At 33.5% G+C, this 21,159-nt stretch overlaps 1 protein-coding gene across 1 annotated transcript; it reads right to left on the reverse strand.

The window, feature by feature from the left end:
- Nucleotides 1-3,792: 3,792 nt before the first annotated feature.
- On the reverse strand, nucleotides 3,793-7,257 carry LOC143544776 (cinnamoyl-CoA reductase 1-like). Its single transcript, XM_077036792.1, has 6 exons — nucleotides 7,060-7,257; nucleotides 6,055-6,224; nucleotides 5,784-5,969; nucleotides 5,065-5,227; nucleotides 4,748-4,937; nucleotides 3,793-3,994 (listed from the first exon to the last, which is right to left on the reverse strand). The coding sequence occupies exons 1-6, from the start codon at nucleotides 7,178-7,180 to the stop codon at nucleotides 3,856-3,858; spliced, it is 969 nt and encodes a 322-aa protein (XP_076892907.1). The 5' UTR covers nucleotides 7,181-7,257; the 3' UTR covers nucleotides 3,793-3,855.
- Nucleotides 7,258-21,159: the final 13,902 nt, after the last annotated feature.

Below are 21,159 nucleotides of genomic sequence, written 5' to 3' on the forward strand. Positions count from 1 at the left end.
TGCCGGGATTCGAACCCGAGACCTCCAGTTTAACAGCCCACCAAAACTACCAGTTGAACTAAGTTAGTGTTTAGTATAGCTATACAACATAAACTGTATATTATCACTTTTATCACTTCATTTTCCCCAATTATAATTAGGGTTTCTAAGTTTTAATTCCAGAATATTAATTAACACAACTTTTTGACGTTTGATCATCCGAAACAACCTTAACTTCTTTTGTTGCACACATCTGCCCACCCTCACACTATTATAACATTAACAAGAACACATACAAACATACAATTCTCACCCTCACCATTCTCTAATAACCGCTTCTCGCGTAAACTCTCGGTATCCGATCAATCCGGACAGTCCGAAACAACTGAATTACGACTCAAACTATCAACAAAATCACTGTTCTCCAACGGAAGCTTCTCGTGTAAACTATCCGATCGATCCAGACAGTCCGAGACAACCGAATCATTCATCGACTTCGTACGAAGCTTCGATTAAAACCCGCATAAACAATGGATATTAGACGTCGTTAGGCGGTTAACGAAGAACGGAACCCTAGCGAGTAGGTGACGAAGGGTTTTGGAAGAAAGAATGAAAGATTGATTGATTAAATGAAAGGAAACTAGAATTAGAGATACAAATAATAATAGTAACAATAATAATACCTATTTTCGGGTTTGAAAATTGGGTCTTCGGGTTTTGGGGCTAAATAAAAAGAAAACTGGAAGCAGGGGATGAACGGAAGAGAGATGTATTATTATTATTATTATTATTATTATATTTATTATTTATTAGAATAAGATTACTAAAATACCCTTACCATCCAACAGTCAACTGACGGAAGGAGCCAAAAAAACCCGCCCGAGAAACATAGAGGTGCAACATGCGCAAATTCTTTTTCAGTGGTTATTCCATCTCGCGACGATATTTTCCAGGGAGGCAAATTGGAATTTTCTCTTAAAATTATTATTTAATTTTTGGGGGAATTGTTTTTTTTTATTTTTATTTTGTAGAAACGGATGTGTCATATGGAACTTGAGACATTTATTTGTCAAAAATTTGTTTATAACAATTATTTGGTGTAATTTGTTTGTTATTAACAATATTTTATGGTAATTATTTTTTTGTAATTGATTAATAGTTATTTACCCCGATATAATTGACCAGTCATAATTTGTCAAAACCCGATGGATACTCGACGAGTATTTTTAATAAACTAATGGGTATACCCGAAACCAACGGGTTTGTCCGATACCTGACAAATACCCGACGAATTTGGAATAAGTTTCACTAACCAGGTATGAATTTAGGAATATCAAAACCTAATCCATTACCATCAACATCCCTAAAAAATGAACCATGAGCTACTAGAAAATTTTAAAAGGGAATTATACTCGATTTATGTTTCCCTACCTCAATCATGTATTTCACTTTTCCTTCATATTGTTTATTAATATTTGAGTTTTGGATCTTTTGGTTATAACACTAAGTAACAGCAAAATGAGGAGGTTGTTTATCTACACGGAATGCTAATCTCTTCATTCACCATATTCATCCTTTATTCTCTACATTAATGTCACATCATTTTTCCTTTAACCATCATTCTAACCATTTTATATTTTTTATAACTAAATTATTTAAAACTTAAATTATATATCAAATATTATCTAAAACTTAAATTATGTACAAAACAACCTTATATTTTCAAAATCCAATACTTAAAAAGACCAATATCCTCTCCATAATCCCCCCCGCATTTTCTCCGAACAAACCCTACCGATTTCATCTAAAAAAATGGAGTTCAATAAACACATATCGCAAACGAAAGGTTAGGGGTATTGCTCAGAATGTAAAAACGAGTTAGAGGATGGTTCCGTTACCTCGGTTTGGTGTCGAATGGACGACAAAATAGCTTGGCAGGAAGAACCGGCGGTGGCCATGACTGTTTTGAGTGAGACAGAGATATTAGCAAGTGTGGGAGATGAGCACAATGATCTCAATGGTTACCCCATTCGGGGTTGTTCTTTTTTTCGGGGCCGAGAGGGCCTGGATGGTGTTGCCGGCGGGTTGAAGCCACCCCAACACCCTCCCAGGAGCATTCCGTCCACCTTAAAGGTGGTGGGAATGCCCATCTTACCCTAATCCATCTTTTACTCTCTTTCCTCCACATCAGCGTCCAATCCATTTTGCCTCAATCCATTTGAAGCGTGAAAATGCTAATCTTTCATCCCAATCTATCTTTCGTCCATTTTATATTTTTATGTATTTTTAAACTAGTTTTTTAAATAAAAATAATATAATATAAAATAAAAATCTCATTTTATTACTCTCCCGTCCCATTATAAGTGTCCACATTTCTTTTTTCATTTGTCCAATTAAAAGTGTCCACTTTCAAAATTTATTAGCTAATTTCCAAGTTTACCCTTAAACACACACACGTCTAGCATTAATAAACAATATTGATGGACCCACTTTTCAAGCGCATTATTGTCATTTGGTAAGAAAAAAAAGTAATCATTCATTCCACCTTAACTTTGTGTTTTTCAAACCTGGACACTTATAATGGGACGGATGAATTAATAAAAAAGATACAAGACTTGATAAAAAAAATCTAAAAACTAAATTAACATTTATTTCTCAATATTAAAATTCATTAATATAAATTTATATAATTTTGTATATATTACAAAATCAATTTTGCTAAGGGCCAAGCCAATCGAAGCGGTGTTCCCGACGGAGCCGAGGCGACCCTAATGTCCCCCCAAAATGAACAGAATAAACTATTTCAAATATGTGTACTTGTCAAGTGAGCAAGGTTGGTCAACCACTACATAAAATCTCTAATTTAGACAAAGTTTGGATAATTCAAAAGTAGTTTGTAACCCAACAAAGCATATGATGTGTTTCGGGAGAGACTAGGAGCAAATAACATATTCGACAAGATAAGAGAGTGGATATTGAGATGGTTTAGACATGTAAAGAAAAGACAAACAACGAATCATGTTAAAACAGTAGAAAACATTACTATAGAGGAGAGTAGAGGCCGACCTAGATTGACTTGGGATGAGAGGATTAGGCATGATTTGCTAGACCTAAACCTCTCTGAGGACATGGTTGAGGATATGAATTCTTGGAGACGTAGAATTAAAGTTAATGATTTTTATAAAGAAATGAATACTTTAAGGGCTGCTATTTACCTTATTTTGGTCACACACCATTATGTTATTTTCTTTTCATATATTATATATTTTTATGTATTAGTAATATTATTTTTACTACGTGCTATTATTAATTATATTACTGTTCAACTTGATTTCCTCTTATATTTCCTTATACATATGTTTTTTTAGAGTTGATGGTTTCTCTGGAAGCTACCTCTTTATTCCTGTGGATATAGGTACGGTGTGCCTACATCCCACTATCTCCAGACCCTACTTATAAATTTGATATTGATGGATCCCACCGGGTATAATTGATTGAATCCATTGACCAAGTGTCTACACTCACAAAGTCACTATCACCAAAAAAAAAATTGATTTAACTGATTAACATGTCTAATCTGACCAACAAACAATCAACTTCAAGCATTTTATAAAGTCATTACGCTAACAGCCATACATACGGATATATTTTATAAATTTTACCATAAAATCTTTCCATAACTAACATAAGTAAATTATGTTGCAAAGATACAAACTACTTGTTATTCAACCATGGATGTAATTCATTTATTTATGTTATTGATCAACAACATAAATCTAAGCAAGTAATCATGAGTTTTTTGTCTCCTTTTTTATTTTGGCATTATTACACAAGTATGAATAAAAGTACACACCAAAAGTATTAAAAAGACCGGATCTAATCCTTACCCAAAAGACCATTTTGGACATAACTCTCAACCGAGTTAACAAGCGTTTCCTCAAGTGGTCTATAACGCCAACCCAAATCCTGTAGTTTCTGAGATGTAGCCGTAAATGTTCCCATCACCTCGATAAATCTGCTGGCAAGTTTAAGTAAAGTGAAGTTAGTATGGCAAGAAAACAAACACAGTATCAAAAGGTTCCAAGTTAATATAAAATTAATTACTGTAATATTTAACCATCTATGATACATGCTTCCAGAATTAAAATTTGAGGGTCCATACTTTCATTAAAATAAAACTCAAGAGCACGTGTATTATGGGTCTACTTAGGTTGAACTGAGTCGGTTTTGGGCTTAAACCGAACTAAAAACCAAAACTTCAGCTTTTGAGTTATTAAAAAACCACTCAGTTTCGGTTTGGTTTTTCCAACTGGGCTTGGAAATTTTTTTAGCTCAGAAAAACAATTGATTTGGGACTAAATCTTTTTGTTAATTAACAAGTAATTGATTATTATATATATTTCGACTAAATTTTTCTGGTTAACACCATATTCTTCTAAATTACTTTTAAGTTCAAAACTAAAAATAAAAATCCACAAACTTGGTTCGGTTTTTCGGTTTTAGTTACAAGCAAAACCAAAACCGAACTGAAAGTTTGGCTTTTACGAAAATATAAAACTATGGTTTGGTTTTAGTTTGGGTTTGGTTTTGTCGGTATATCATGCACATCCCTAAAATGTATCTCAAAAGCTGCAATGGGAAAGATAATAACTAATATATGAACCCAACATCCTGTAAAACGAAAATGCATATCCTTAAATGTTTGATTTTGAATATGTGAATCACAAAACAAAACTTTTGAAAATTTCTAAAATAGAAAGAAACTCACTTCTTTGGATAGTTATAGTGAGGATAATGCTTCTTCAAAATTTCAACTATATCCTTTGATGTAACCGGATGTGATGTGCATATGTATCTTCCATTGGCCTCGGGTTTTTCATATACTAAAATCAATGCTTCCGCTACATCACGCACATCTACAATCAACCGCAACCTGTTTTCTAGTTCTTCATATCCTTCTGCACACACATTAAAATGTAACTTTTTATAAGTTTATTACCAAAAAAAGACGATAAAATGTTGCATGCATTTGTAAAAGGTGAATAATAGAGGATAATGGCACATGGGAATTATAAAAGTACAAACCTTTAAGAAGCTTAAGAAGAACCAAGCTACTAGCATTTATTGTCTTCTGAAGCATAGGACCCGAAACAAGAGTTGGGCACACGGACACAAAATTAATACCGTTTGTTCTTGAGAATTCCCAAGCCTCGCTTTCTGCTTTCGTCTTTGAAAGACAATACCAATCCTGTATAACAAATACTTATAATAACTTTTTGTTGCAAATGAATTGCTATTATTATAAAATTGGGTATTTTTCGCTAACAGATGTTAAATTTTCAGCTAAATGAAATGTTAAATGACAAGTTTGCCCTTTTCTTTAAACCCATTTTGACCTAACCATAAACTCCTAACATAAAGGATGATCCATGTAATTTTGAAGTTTAAGAACATAAATTAATAATTGATATAAATGTAAAAGACGAAAGTTGTAATTAACCCTATTACTTATGAATGAGTTGATCAAGCTATTTTTCCTATCTGTAACGGGTCGAAAGGGTGAAAATAAAAGAAACTTAAAAGGTCAAATGATTGGAAACTAGATAGAAAGTTGTCAAGCATGTACTGTATTTGATTAAAAACATTACATTTGTATTTGGCGCGGTAATTGTTTATGAAAAGTAACTTTCATTCTTGCAAACAGTGGAATGTAAATGCTGAAAACACCATTCTATGCGTCACTTTTTGTCCAAAATCTTTCATTCTTGAAAAGTTTAGCAAAGCTAAAATATTATGTAACTTACATTATTTGATCTGCATAATTCTTGGTCAGACCAGAAAGTCTCATCCAACGGTCGATCCTGGGGTCTGTTAGGTACGACCGCAATAGCAGCTACAGATGACACATACACAACTTTCTTAACATTTACTTCACAACATGCTTTAAGCACATTCAGCGTACCATCCACAGCTGGCTTAATCAGTTCTACCTGCAATAGAGATAATTCCAAACATTTTGATTCTAAAAAGTCAACCCAAAAAGGTCAAAAGTCCAAAGCCAAAAGTCAAACATGCCTCAGGATCTGGTACAGAACCAGGTGGAACAGGACTTGCAGTGTGGAACACACCATCACATCCGGCAATGGCTGCACGAATAGACTCGTAGTCTAGAAGGTCCGCTTTGAAAAGCTTCAGATTCTTAGATGCTTTCTCCAGGTTCTTCAAATGAGCCGATTTCTCATCCACTGAAAGAAAACGTGACAAAAAATTTTACAAACAAACGCATCGAGTAAAAATTCCCACCAAACGGTAGAGATCGGGGAGAGTGAGATGAGTCAAACCTTACCTCTATGTCCCAACGGAATACTAACTAAAAAACTGTGATATTGATTATTACTATTATTATTATTAATTTTTTTATATCTTTTATTTTTTTCCCAAAAAATCAAACCAAAATAACTAAAATCGAAGCAAAAACCAACGGTTTGGTTTTATGTTTTTGTAAAAACCGAACTTTCGGTTCAGTTTCAGTTTTGCCTATAAATAAAATCGAAGAAACAAACCAAACTTATAGATTTTTATTTTTATTTTTATTTTTATTTTAAATTCTAATCAATTTATAACTGTTTAATATATAGTTTAACCCAACTATTTTAGCCCAGCTGCATAATAATCAATTAATTGTCATCTAACAAAAAAAAGTTAGATCCAAATTCGTTATTTTGGCTGACTTTCTTTTCCAGCCCAAAATTTTCAAAACCGAAAAGCCAAAATAATTGGCAACCTTTCAATTTTCGGTTCGGCTTTAGCCAAAAAACCCTTTTTTTGATCAAACATTATTTTCTCTTTATTTATTAACATTTAACACCAACCAAACTACATCTGGATAATGGGTAAGCCAAAAAACAATTTTGTGAAGCTAGTTGAAAACTTAAACACTGTAGCTTTTGATTTTAAATGCTACAATCATTAATAATCAAGCACAGATCTATTACATATTATTGCATTTTATTAAAAATGGAACAAAAATGAATTGAAATCAAATATCTGACAAATTCAAAGATTGAAAATATGACTTACGAGGATTTCTGACGGTGCCATGAACAGTGTAGTTGTTGGCAAGCAGAAGCTTAACTAACCATGATCCTATAAAGCCTCCTGCACCTGTCACACACACTAGTCTTCCATTAGCTGCCGCCATGAGAATCTTGAAACCTCAATGCACTAACAAGGTCATCTTTGTTCTTCTACTTTATTCTACTTATAACTACCACATTTCTTTTTCTTTTTATTTCTTTTAATACTATTTAATAATATGCTATATGGTCTTTATTTATAAAGAGTAGTTCAAAAATCCAATGTTTTCAGACCTGGTCCGGATGTCGATCCGGACACCTTACCAGGTCAAAGGTCGGACCGGTTTAGAAGAACAAACTGGTGTTTCACCCGGATGACATCATAAATATATATATTATAATTATATATATATATATATATATAGTAGAACTGATAAGTTAATATATATAATATATATTATTATAAATTAGATGGGTGCCCGCGCGATGCAGTGGGTGTTTGAACCTGTTAATCATGTACAAATATAAGTGTTTATGGTTCGGTTAAAACCTTGAAATCGTTTAAATCAGTCATTGGTTTGACTTCTTTTTTATTCTTCTTTTTTTACTTTCGGTTTGTTGGTCGGTTTCAAAATTTTCAAAACGTAGTGAACGGTTGATTCACAGTTTATATCGGCAACCGGCCATATGAAACCAGAAAAGACTGTAAATGTTGAATGCAATTTAATCTTTTTCATTATTAATTATTAGATATGTTTTGTAATATATATTAGATATAGTTAAAATTTAATTGAACATAATCTTTTTATTACAAATAACTTGACTATACAACTTCAAATTAACTTAATTGCAATATGATTCATTTTGTAATCTTTGTTGTTATTATTTCGCGTCCTAGATCTTCCATTAATATTTACTATTTATGTGGCTAAAATTATCATTTTTTATTTATGATCATCTCAAGTATCATATTATGTTGGTTTTTAGTTAAAATTGTACATTTAAATTATTAATTATTTTAAACTAAGTTTATTATTAAAGTTTAAACTGTGTAACCAAACTGGAACTAGTCTGTTAGTAACGATTCGGTTTCAACTTTCAATGGTTGAGTTTGGTATTGGACGACAAAAAATCAGTAATAACGGTTGGACTCACAAGTTTAACTTAAAAACCATCAAAACCGATACTGAACACCCCTACGTAACATGTTAATTTATTTAAAATGTAAAAAATTACAACAATATCATATCCAAATTAAAGAGAATAAAATGCTCGTTTTAATGATGCAATTTGTTTACAAAAATATTAACGTATGAAAAGGCTATAGTCGTTTAAAAATCATGGATGAGAAGTTAATTTACAAGTTAAATTAAAAACATAATATGGTAAAAGATGAGAGACAAAACTTGTAAGTTGAATGGATTGTGTTTAAAAGACATGTTTACCCTTAATAACACATGTACCTCATGCTTTAAGTGTTGTAAATTACTTAAAAATGAGTGTCTTAATTTGCCCTTATTTGATGTATTATATATAGTATAGATATTACAACTGATGAGTTAATAACATATAACTTTAGTATATTATATATATTTGTAGTTCACGACCACTTCACGTTTCTTTAATATATATTTGGTAGAAGGCTGCAAGTTTACAAGACCATCTGTTTTAATAAGTATTAGGTCAAAATATCACAGCACCAACTCATTAGATCATGGCCGCCCCCTTCCATCTTTTAGGGTGAATTCTGATTATTGAAGACGAATTGACAACCGAACTAATAAGTTCAAAATGAGTTGGGAATGAAGTTCAAGATGAGTCTGGGAGCTGCAATAATAAAAGATTAGGGTTAGATTTTGTTTTATTTTAGTTGAATTCTTAGTTTTTTTATCTGAGAAAAAGAATAAAACCATTTTGTCGGTTCACCCGGAGGGTCACCGGGTCCGGTTCAACCGTCGCTCGCAAAAGCTGGCCGGGTTTTTAGAAAACGGGCCAAATACCATGACCCAGCCAGGAATAGGTACCGGGTCCCGGTCGGACCGGTCCGACCGGCCGGGTTTCAAAACACTGCAAAAATCACTCTTGTGACGGGCACGTTGACCCAGCGGTGATAAATGCGAATATGACGCCCCTGTGTTGGAATTATTATTATTATTATTATTATTATTATTATTTTGCAATTAGCCCCGACCGTAACCCATTTTTGAAAATCGAATGAAAAGACGCTAATACCTTTGCACGTTGCAACCCTACGATTTGTAAACTTGCAATATAAACCCTGTGGTATGTTAACTTGTGTGTCTGCATATATGTATGTGCATATATGTAGCATGAGGCCAGAGGAATAGCGAGCAGTCTTAGATATGATAGTCGCTCAAAATTGAGTATCTTCATTGTCACTTTAATGGGGTAAATGATGACGAGGACGTCCAGATTACCAACGAAAGCCTAATGGTTCCGTAGACAACAAAGTTCAAGTATTTAATATCGTTTGTACAAAGCAGTGGAGACATAGATGGTGACGTGACACATCGCGTTCAAGTAGGATAATGTAGATGGAGAGCAGTATATGAGTTTTGCGCGACATGAGGTTCCTAACTAAATTAAAGGGGAAATTTTATAGGGTTGCCATTAGACCAGCGATGTTGTATCAAATAGATTGTTGGGCCATCAAGAAGGCACACTCAAGTAAAATGAAGATAGCAGAGATGAGAATGATGATGTGGATGTGTGGGAATACACGGTCTGACCGATTAAGAAATGACATTTTTTAGAGAAAGATTAGAGGTAACTAGTATAACATATAAGATAAGGGAAGGAATATTGAAATGGTTCGAACGCATAAAGAGAAGACAAGCGACGGATCCTGTTAGATCAATAGAAAACATTGCTATATAGGAGAGAAGGAGTAGAGGTAGACATGCACCTCTCCGAGGATATGATTGATGATATGATTTCTTGAAGACATAAGATTAAGGTTAAAAAATTTTAAGGTAGGTATAGTTTTTTTTGTTAGAAATATATCCAATAGTCGTAACTTTACGTACTCATTATTCTTTATTATTATTAACTAGTGATTTACCACCGCGTTGCGGAGGGACAGCTGGTAAAACCCTAGCGTTAAAACCCTAGTGTTGGTAAAACCCGAGTGTTACAACGGTGTGTCGACGCGAATTTTAGCATCATCGGTTAGGCCTGCTACACTATAGGCACCGTTGGTAAAACATGAGCGTTAAAACCTAAAAAATAAATTAGTCAAGTTAACATATAAAAATAGTAACATATAAAAAAATAAAATATTCGACGTTTATTTGGTCGGTACTCCTGGGCTGTGATGAAACTCAGGAGTTGTCTATCCCGTGCATTGAGGTGGTAACTCGACACGAATTCGGCCGATTTTCGTTACTATGGTTAAGGGACCAGAGCTAAAAAACAAAAACACATAAAAATTAAGGTGGACTAATGGGGTGGCACCGGTCGGTAAACTCAGGCGTTGGTAAAATCCGAGAGTTGGTGGCCCAAGGCGTCGAGGCTATGAGTCTAAGCGAAATTAAAACTCAGATTTCCGTCACATTTGTTATCCTACCAAAATTAAAACAATATAAAGAACACTAAATTGATGTCCGGTCGGCTTCCATTATGCTCCTTATTGTACCGAAGATAAAAAATAAAACAAAATGCGAAGGCTAATTAGGTGCCGTCAAGTGGCTCAATTAACGACACCAAACTCCTTAATTGTTATAAAAATATAACAATTATTATTATTATTATTATTATTATTATTATTATTATTATTATTATATTTTCATTGTTACCTATTTTTATTTATTTAGTTATTTATTTATTTTTATTTTTAATTTTTATTTATTTATTTATTATTCTTATTATTTCTTAGCAATAACTATTACACCTTTTTAAACTCTACTTTATAGTCGACTTGTTTAACTGTTATGTTGTTTGCTTTAGAGTCGAGCAGTCTCGCTGGAAGCAACATCTCTATCTCTAGGGGTAGAGGAAATTTTGCCTACATCACACCCTTCCCAAACCTTGCAGATAGCTTTGACTATTTGTTAGATTTACCTGGGCATGAATGTTGTTGTATATGTTCTATGTATGCATATATATATACATATATATACACACACACACATATATATATGAATCTATGTATGCAAATATGCGTATGCGTGTATTCAGTGATGGTTGTGTATATATATAGGTGTGTATTAATTGGTAAGTATATGTAGGGGTATTCATCGGATCAGATAACAAGTTATTCGGTTTGGATTACCCTATCCAAAATCCAATCCGATTCGAATTAGGAACATTCCTATCCGATCCTAATTGAATTCAGATGGATTTGGATAATCCAAAATTATCCAAATAATCCGTATAACAAATATACAAACAAAAGTTTTATTAATTAAACACACAAAATGAAAATAAAACACTAAAAGAACAAAGAAGTTAAGTAGTGTTAGAGAGTATAACGACGGAGTGTTATGACATTTTTGTTTATGGTGTGTTAGGTTGATGAAACGAATAATGGAGTTATGGTTATAAGGTTATTGTAAATGTTAAATAGACTTGGCTGTATACACTAATAACTTGTTATATATTCAGACTACTTGGATCAAGGCCGGCCATGGCAGGATAGTCGACGACCATAAGCCCGTCTACCTGCTAGGCCTGGATTTTTTTTTTAAATTATATGTATTTTGATGAAAAACTATATCTATACTTAATGTTATAACACAATTACAAAACAACTAACTTGGTTTAGTGGTAAAGGGATATGACTCCCAACCAAAAGGTTGTGGGTTCTAGCCTCATTTGAAACATGTTTTAGACTCTATTTATACGTTAGTTTTTTAAACAACCCAAATCATAAGAAAATTTTTCATAAATAGTGTTTTTGCAAAAGTTGTTTCAAAAATGGTATGTTTTAGAGATATATTACAAAAATGGTGTAACCGTGGTTTCAAACCACGGTTTGGGTATTTTTCTATGAATGTGTCAGACATGAATTTCATAAAATAATAATTTTGATTAAAATAAGGCAAGCCGTGGTTTCAAACCACGGATTGTACAAAAGTGGTAATCTAATACCGCTTTTCGTGTTAGTGTGGTGGTTTTGTAAGTCAAGCCATGATTTGGAACCACGGTTTGATCTTTTAAATTATTTTTTTAAATGCCGAGTAATGTAAGCAACATTCAAACTTTTTTACAGTACGTGGTGCATGACGTTCTCTTATATAGGTTTACGTCTAATGCATTCCGAGAATATCTGATCGCCACATTCTCTCTCTCTCTCACACACACATACACACACACACATATGACTATATTGCATTTATAGTATGCAAAATATGAGTATGTAACACAAGTGACTGAAGCGGTTTGAAAAAAATACAAGTGACTAATATTAATTGCCATCTCAAAGAAGAAAAACATAATAAGCTTGAACATTCTAAATAAATTGAAGAGGAAAAGAAAACCAAACCAAACCTAGGTTGAAATGACTGGTTGACTAAAAAAACAAAATTATATATACATATCAGAATTAAAAAAAAAAGTAAAAGATCAAACCATGGTTTCAAACCACAGCTTGATAGCAAAACCACCACAAAACTAGAAGTGGTATTAGGCATTATTTTTTTATGCAATCCGTGGTTTGAAACCACAACTTGCCTTATTTTAATCAAAATTATTACTTTTTTAAATTCTCATCTGACACATTCATATAAAAATACACAAACCGTGGTTTCAAACCATGGTTACACCATTTTTGTAACTATTTATCAAAGTCATACCATTTTTTAAACTATTATTACAAAAGAAGCCATCTTTGAAAATTTTTCAAATCATAACCAAGGAAGCCAATTTAAAATTAAATTGTTTAAACCCAACAAAATACTCTTATTTACTTTAGGCCCAAAATATTTTTCGCCTTCGGCCCAATTTTTTTTTTCCAATTCTCGGAGCCGGCCCTGATTTGGATATCCGAATAATATTAACCATAGTTATCAAATGCGCTGGACGCACTAAAGGCGCATAGGACTTGCCCGCCTTGGCGCAAGGCATTAAAAAAGCGAGGGCCCGAGAAAAAAAAACGCACGATGAAAAAAAAAAATTTACTACATATTCCAAAACTTGAATAATATAGTTCCAACACAAAAAATTATCCAATACCAAAAGCAAATTAAAGTTTAAAAACATCATAGGAAACATAAATTACGTAGTCACCGGCTAAGTGAAGTCATTTTGTAGAAATTTTAGGTTAACTGGTGTACTAATTATGCTCTACAATATCCTAAACAAAATCAGAGTTGTATTTACCAAATCTAGAACAAATAATAATAAAAATTTAGTCATTTTAGATTAAAAGTCCACCTTTAAAATTTAGTTTTAAAGCTCATATAACATGAAACATAAATCATAAAATGGGAATTCAGCAAAGTAAATTAAAATAATTATTATACAATAACAAAATTCAATAAACATTCATCATCAATAGTCTATGATTATATAAATAGATTGAATTAATTTAAGTAAATTCCCCTTTTGTAGGTAATTATTATGACTCGGTTAGGGAATAATAAAAAAATCATATAAACTTAAAAAAAACAAAAACACCGGAAATTGCCCTTAGCGCTTAGACGCAGTGGGCAGACGTTTTTAATAACTATGATCCAAACTATCCAGATTTTTTTTGAAATTCATATATGAATCCGAATAATAATTCGGTTGAAAGTATTCGGGTTTCAGCTTCGGTTTAGATTTCAGTTTTTTTTGGATTTCGGATTTCTTGAACACCCCTAAGTATATGAATGTGTGCGGATATATATGTGTGTGTATATATATATATATATGTTTGTGTGTGTGTAATTATATATGTATAGCTTAAGCTGCTCATACCGCCTTCGATGTCACACCCAGCCTCAAAGGCCTCATCATTTGACCAATAGTTTGTACCAGTTTTGTTAACTTATCAAAGTTTGGCTACGCAACGAAAATGTTTAATAAAATATTTACTTTCATAATATAGGGAATTAAAAAGGGATTACTCTATATAATAGTAATCAAGTTTTGAAACCGGTCAAATCAGGTCACTCATAAAAAGTTTTGTTCAAATCAGGTCACTAAAGTTTTTTTTATTCTAATCCTAGATATTTTACCCGGATTGCAGGTTATGTAGGTCTTTTTTATTTCTAAATAGTTTGACATTGCAAAATAGTTTTTAAAAAACTGAGAAAAAATAATTTCAAATTGTGTAAAACTGAAAAAAAATGTAAGGCCCCGTTACCGGTAACCCTACTTTCGTGTTGGATTTACTCATAAACACAGTTCTAACTATCAGAGTTGATTAAAACATTTACGCGAAAAATAAAACTTTCATAAAACATTACAATATTTCACAACTTGTCCCAAAACATCCCTTGTCTTCCACATTAAAACATTAAAATTAAAACATCGTAAGTCTTCAGATGCCAGACTCCTGTTCAGTGCCATGTGTCTCCTCAAGCGAGCTGCCTCATCCTACTCACCCGCGTGCATACTAAAAGTCAGCTACGCTGAGTGAGTTCTAGTTAATCACATAATCATACAATACCTTCTTACATTTCATACTTAATCTCTTAACTTTCTTTCATATACACCTAAGTGCTCTTACCTTCATTTTTACTTTCTTACTTTCTTTACATACATAATCATACTTTTTAAAGAGCCTTTCGCCCTATAACCTCACAGATATTATAAGGGTCTGGTCCCTTGTTTTCGAATATTAGAAGGGTTCGATTCCCTAACATCACAGATATTATAAGGGTCTGGTCCCTATCATCACAGATATTATAAAGGTCTGGTCCCTAGTTTTCGAATATTAGAAGGGTTCAATTCCCTAACATCACAGATATTATAAGGGTCTGGTCCCTATCATCACAGATATTATAAGGGTCTGGTCCCTAGTTTTCGAATATTAGAAGGGTTCGATTCCCACTTCGTTACCATACAACCATACATCATACCTCAAGTATTATTAGGGCTCGGTACCCTTTTCGTAACCATACAACCATACATTATCATTTCTTTCTTCTATTATCACTACCATGCTCATATACATAACATACATAACATTCTTACCTATACCTAGCGTTACAACCTGACAGTACGTGCAATATCCGAAGATCGTTCACGTACCATCAAGCAACCATTCTTACATAACACATATATCACATAGGGCATACACTTATCACTTAGGATAAATTTATTAACAATACATCAAGTATGCACACAGCCCCGAAAACATAACAAGGAATGGGGCTAGAAACTCACCTGAACACGGTTACGTTCACCGTTAATCGTAATTCCTTTCTTCAGTTGTGCACGGCTGACTGTATAACAAGTATACGTATCAATTAACTATCACTTCTCATAATGTATTTCTATCTTTATATGACCCACAACGAACGGGGGTCCGGGGGCAGCGCCCCTGGCAGCGGGGTCTAGGGGCGGCAGCCCCTAGCAGGGTCCAAGGGGCAGAGCCCCTGGCTGGGGTCGAGCTGCCAGATCAGCTTGGAAAAATTTTATTTCCATTAACTGTCTTAACACATTTTTCATTAGATTTTTAATTTATTTTCTAAACGAACTTGGCTTTAGGCGAAGTTAAACCTCAGGCGAACTTGGCTTTAGGCGAAGTTAAACCTCAGGCGAACTTAGCTTTAGGCGAAGTTAAACCTCAGGCGAACTTAGCTTTAGGCGAAGTTAAACCTCAGGCGAACTTGTCATCAGGCGAACTTAAACCTCAAGCGAACTTGTCATCAGGCGAACTTAGCTTGCAGGCGAAGTTCATCAGGCGAACTTAGCTTGCAGGCGAAGTTCATCGCTTGAAGGCGAAGTTGCCCAGATGAAGGCAAAGTTGCCCAGACAGCCTGCTGTTTGGTTTCTGTCCAACATTTCGAGCGATTTTAACACCCCCGCTATGGTTCAATATCACCCACTACGCTTCCCGACCATTTCCGGTCACTTAACACTAAAAAGCTTGGATCTTTAAACTTCAAAGTTCAAGGATCTTACCTTTTTGAGCTTGTTGGATCTTGTTTCCTAGCTTAATCACAACCAACCGCTCTCTCTTCTCTCTCGGATCTTGGTCTCTCTCTCTACGGCTCTCGGCCTCTCTCTCTCTCCTCGGATCTCGGCCGCCGGTCGGCTGGTGTATGGGGTGTGTGTGTGTTTTGGAAGTGTGAAGGAATAGATGTAAATGAAGATATTTTTGGGTTTAGGGGATATTTATATCCCTTAAATCCCATTCTCATTTAACCCATCTCATATAATCCAAGCCCCTGATCCGCTCCTACCCGATATTAATAATTAAAAACGCGAAATCACTAACATAACTTTCTTTATTCAACATTATAAATTTTAGGATGTTACAAAAAATCTTGAAAATTCAAAAAAAAAAAAGAAAAGAAAACTTTTTGCCATTTTTTAGATTTTTTTTTCACAAAGTAAAAATTAAGAAAAAAAATTTAATTTTTTTTGCAATGTCAAACTATTTAAATTAAAATCTGCATAACCTGCTATCTAGGTAAAATATCTAGGATTAGAATAAAAAGAAAATTTTAGTGACCTGATTGAAACAAAAGTTTTTATAAGTGACCTGATGGAGCAGCTTCAAAACTTGGTTACTATTCTATATAGTAATTTCGTTTACAAAATTACTTGCTTTAAAAACAGTTACATATGCTTCGTTTACAAAATTAGCTGAGCCAGCTATATTCTATGCATAGTGTCACACCTCGACCAAAGGTGGAACATGCCGGGGTGCAACCGATTGCCCAAAACACAAGACACTATTAAAGTGACAATATTTAATTAACTCATTTATTTCACAAATCAATAAACAACACATCTTGGTCATACAAACAAAATGAAGACAAGTAAACAAATATATTGTTCGTTTTACTAATATCCTAATAGTCTGGGTAACGTTTTTCGTCAAGTCCTCAAGTCGATAAAAGTCAAACCTGTAACAATCCATAAAATAATATTTTGTCAACACGTATGTTGGTGAGAAATTTCATAGTTTGAGTATATATAATATGAGAGAAATCCACAAACGTATATGAGACTATAAATAAAAGCATCAATCATGGTATATAAAACATATGTAAATGAGGATCCTTTCTAATCGGTAACAACCGACATACTTGGATAATGAGGCCCTATTCTACTAGCACAAGGCAAAGTAGTTAGGGGAGCGTATAATCATACTTAATGAGGCTTAACAACAACATAAAAATAAGCACTCGCGCACGTAAATCATATGAGACATATAACACACAATAGAGCAAGTATTCTAGTATCATACACCCTAAATTAAGTTTGTGGTTTGAGAAATGAGTATAATAAATCATTTTTGTTTGAATAAGTATGCATGTTACCCCCAAAAGATAAACGTGAAAACGGGGGGATAAAATGTACTCATCGATTGACGAATCGAGAAATAATAAATTATCGAAATATAGAAAGATTGCGAACAAAACGAACGAATCCGACTTGAAACGACAAACACCTTAAATAGAATAAATAAAATAATATTAACATTGATATTTCGTGAAAGTAGAACTAAACTTGATATTATATATTGAAAATTATAACGAGGGGTTCGGTTTTTAAACGATAAAAAAAACTAATTTAATATTATATGTTAGCTATTAAATGGATGACTTGTAGTTACGATTTCACAGGTCCAGTCACAACCTGTGTATGAATTTATCAACATTGTTAGATGATCTCATATCTTTTCAACCATTTGATATAAACACAAAAAGTTCATAAGCCATATTCGTTAAAAATATATGCATATTTACTATTATGTATTTATAGCCATATGGTTTCCACCCACACAGTAACTAAAGTTAAAATAAAATAATAATAATAATAATAATAATAATAATAATAATAATAATAATAATAATAATAATAATGACTTCATCTTTTGTGTTGAAAGAAATACACAGTTGGTAGTCCTAATATTTAACTCGTGTTTCCACGGTGGGAAATTATGGTTAGAAAGGTAAGGGCTTTTGTTTTGCAAATTAACACGAGTAAACTGCTATAAAAACTACCTTGAACAATATTAAGTCAACGATTGACGGAGCTCTGCCGGAGTTTTGCACGGCGGCGGCGGCGGAGATGTCTAACGGAGCGAGAGGGGTCGGATTAGCGTGAGAGAGAGAGAGAGATAGAGAGAGAGACGGAGCAGGGGGGAGAGAGATGGAGAGAGAGCACCGGTGGCCGGTTTTCCGGTCGCCGGAAAATCGACCAGGAGGGGAAAGGGGTTGCTGGAGCAGGGGCTCGCCGGAAGAAAAACGAGGGAGGGAAGGAGAGTGGTGGTGTCAGAGTTACGGGGGAGAAAAGGGTGGCTGAAGATCGGCGTCGGAGGTCGCCAGAAAATCACGGCTGCCGGAAAACGGAAAGGGGGTGGCGGCTGGAAGGATAAGTGGGTTAGGGTTAGGGTTTGTTTGTTTTTATATATTACATATTTACACAAAAGGCCCTCCAAGTTCTAAATATTTTACAAAAGGGTATCAAACTTAAGAAATGATAATATAGATTCGAAAATGGCAAGTATTACCCCTTAAAATTCATAAACTAACATTATGTTAAATGAACAACGATTAGTACGCGCCTACATGACGGGTATTAATGAACTAAGTACGTGGAAAATTTAAAGATCGACTTAAATGATTAATAAAATTACCGGGTCGGGTTTACAATACAATGCGGGTTCGAAGTATAATTTATTAAAAATAAAACGTGAAAGAAAATCGAAATCCGAATTTGACGAATGTCACAGTATCCCCAACTTTTTGAAAGTTTCGTCCCGAAATTAAAATAAAAGCAAAGAAAAGTTAATAACTAACGAATGTCGCTTTTGGTAAAATAACTGCATGAGAAAAAAAAATAATAATAATCTTTAAGCAAAGAATAACATCAAATCATTGCATGATTCGAAAAAAAAACGCTACAAGTGAGAAGCATAATAAAGGCACTTATATATAGGATGTACCGGCGGCGTATCCACCATGCTCTTACCATAATTCGCATTTTTATCTTTCATCCGTTATCATTCTCGGGTCCGAGTTATCGCACACAACCGCACTTACTATGGCTTCCATACGGGGATTTTGATAATTAAGTGTGCATCCATAATTATTTCGATCGTCGTATGGTCCACAAGGTTCGTCCCATTATGCGGTTTAAAAGACATATTTATTTTGAATTATTTAAAATATATGTGTAAATAAATTCGTTGAATTTTACCAATATTGACAAAAACAGTACTAGCGGTTGAAAATTTCGGAATTGGCTTTTTAATAAGTAGGAAAATGGAATACATAAATGAAACAATTTAAAGTCTTAGAATATAAACCGTGGCGAAAATAACGATTCGGCTTAAATTTGGTAAGGACGATCAATTAACTAATAATAAAAAAAAATTATTTTAGGGTAAACAATATGAAATGAGATTTGAAGTCAAAAGTCATCAAGATAATTGTCAAGTCGATACATCGAGGCACTAAATAACACCGATGGATGAAATCCGATAAGTGAAAAAAATGAGAAGTCCGATAAAGGAACCCATAAAGTTGAGGTAAGCAACGATACAATTAATAATAACATCGTACGATGAGTTTCACACGTGAACAAACTTGAGATTATAAGTATTTGAGAATATGATTACATGAACTGTGATAACACGAGAATGAGGTGAGTTTCTTTTGGGTGACGCATACGTGTATCAATATAAATAAAATAGTATTTGATTAACAATCACAACAATCGATAAAACGTGAATACGACAACTATTGCGAAACCATTTATATAATCGTCATTATAATAACGGTTTCTAATAGTGCCAAAACTTGTAGACAGCCACACATAGGCCGTTAATGGATTAGATGAAATGATGTAACATAATGCATAGAAACTTGTCTTGCTTGAAAAGCATAAATGCTCAAATATGAATAACAAAATTTATGAAATATCGTTTGAAAAATAAACAAAATTTTTAGCGAGCTTGAGATTTCAAAAGTATTACACAAATTGTAATAGAATAACTTGAATTCGGTCAAAATTAAAACACCAAAATGAAATCTCATATGCATAAAGTTAGCATCGAAACATCTCATAAATGGGAAAAAAAATATCGCAATAATCGTGTGACTCGAATTAATGATTAAATATGTAAATCGCGTTTTATATGCTCTTTGAAAATATAAGAATAACATCGAAAACGAAGTCTCAAGTAAAGTCGTTTTTTATTGTTTCCCAGAAAATGTATATAATAACAAACATCGCGGTAATGTGTAGTTAGAGAAATGTGTAAATCATTATCAAATGTAAATCTCGTAAGCCGAGTTTTTAAAGGAATTCGTATACTTAAAGCCGTTGTGAAGAAAATAATTTATGAAGAAATGATGTTTGAGATAATAAGAGGTAATAGTTCGCGTATGAAGTATAACGCATTTATAAATGCGTCCTAAAAAGATTTGCAAAGCCATGGTCATTGAGTTCATGCAAGATGGTGAAAAGTTGTAATTTGTTATTGAATAAATTTCGAATTTGACATTCAAAATGAAACCTCATATTTAAAAGTTATTAAGAGATTTATCGCCTTAGGTGACAATATTTATAATCTTGAAAACACGTATATAATCGTTTAATAGTCTTTGAAAGAAAATCCTCACAATCAAATTTTTGTTGTCATGACAGTACCATATATATATACATACATATATATATATATATATTTAGAGGAAAAATGAAGCTTGCGTGCGTAGGGAGGGGTTTCAGGCTTCGTTCGATGAATGGTTTGGAAATTTAGTAGTAAGTGAGAGTGTTTAGGTCGGCTTGGGTAGTTGAGTTTTCTTGAGTTGAATCGATGTGGTTTGTTGAGTTTAGGTCTTTTGAGTGGGTTAGGCTTGGATGAATTGTGTGAGTAGTGGTTGGGCTAATAGGTGAGGTTTGGCTTATTTGAGCTCGGGTTAAGTTGATGGGTTGGATAACTTTGATCTTGGCTAGTTTGGGTTGAGATTTGGTT

This window comes from Bidens hawaiensis, unplaced genomic scaffold, assembly GCF_021521415.1.
Source record: "Bidens hawaiensis isolate Kalapana, Puna unplaced genomic scaffold, B.hawaiensis_p1.1 tig00013745_1, whole genome shotgun sequence".
NCBI lineage: Eukaryota > Viridiplantae > Streptophyta > Magnoliopsida > Asterales > Asteraceae > Bidens > Bidens hawaiensis.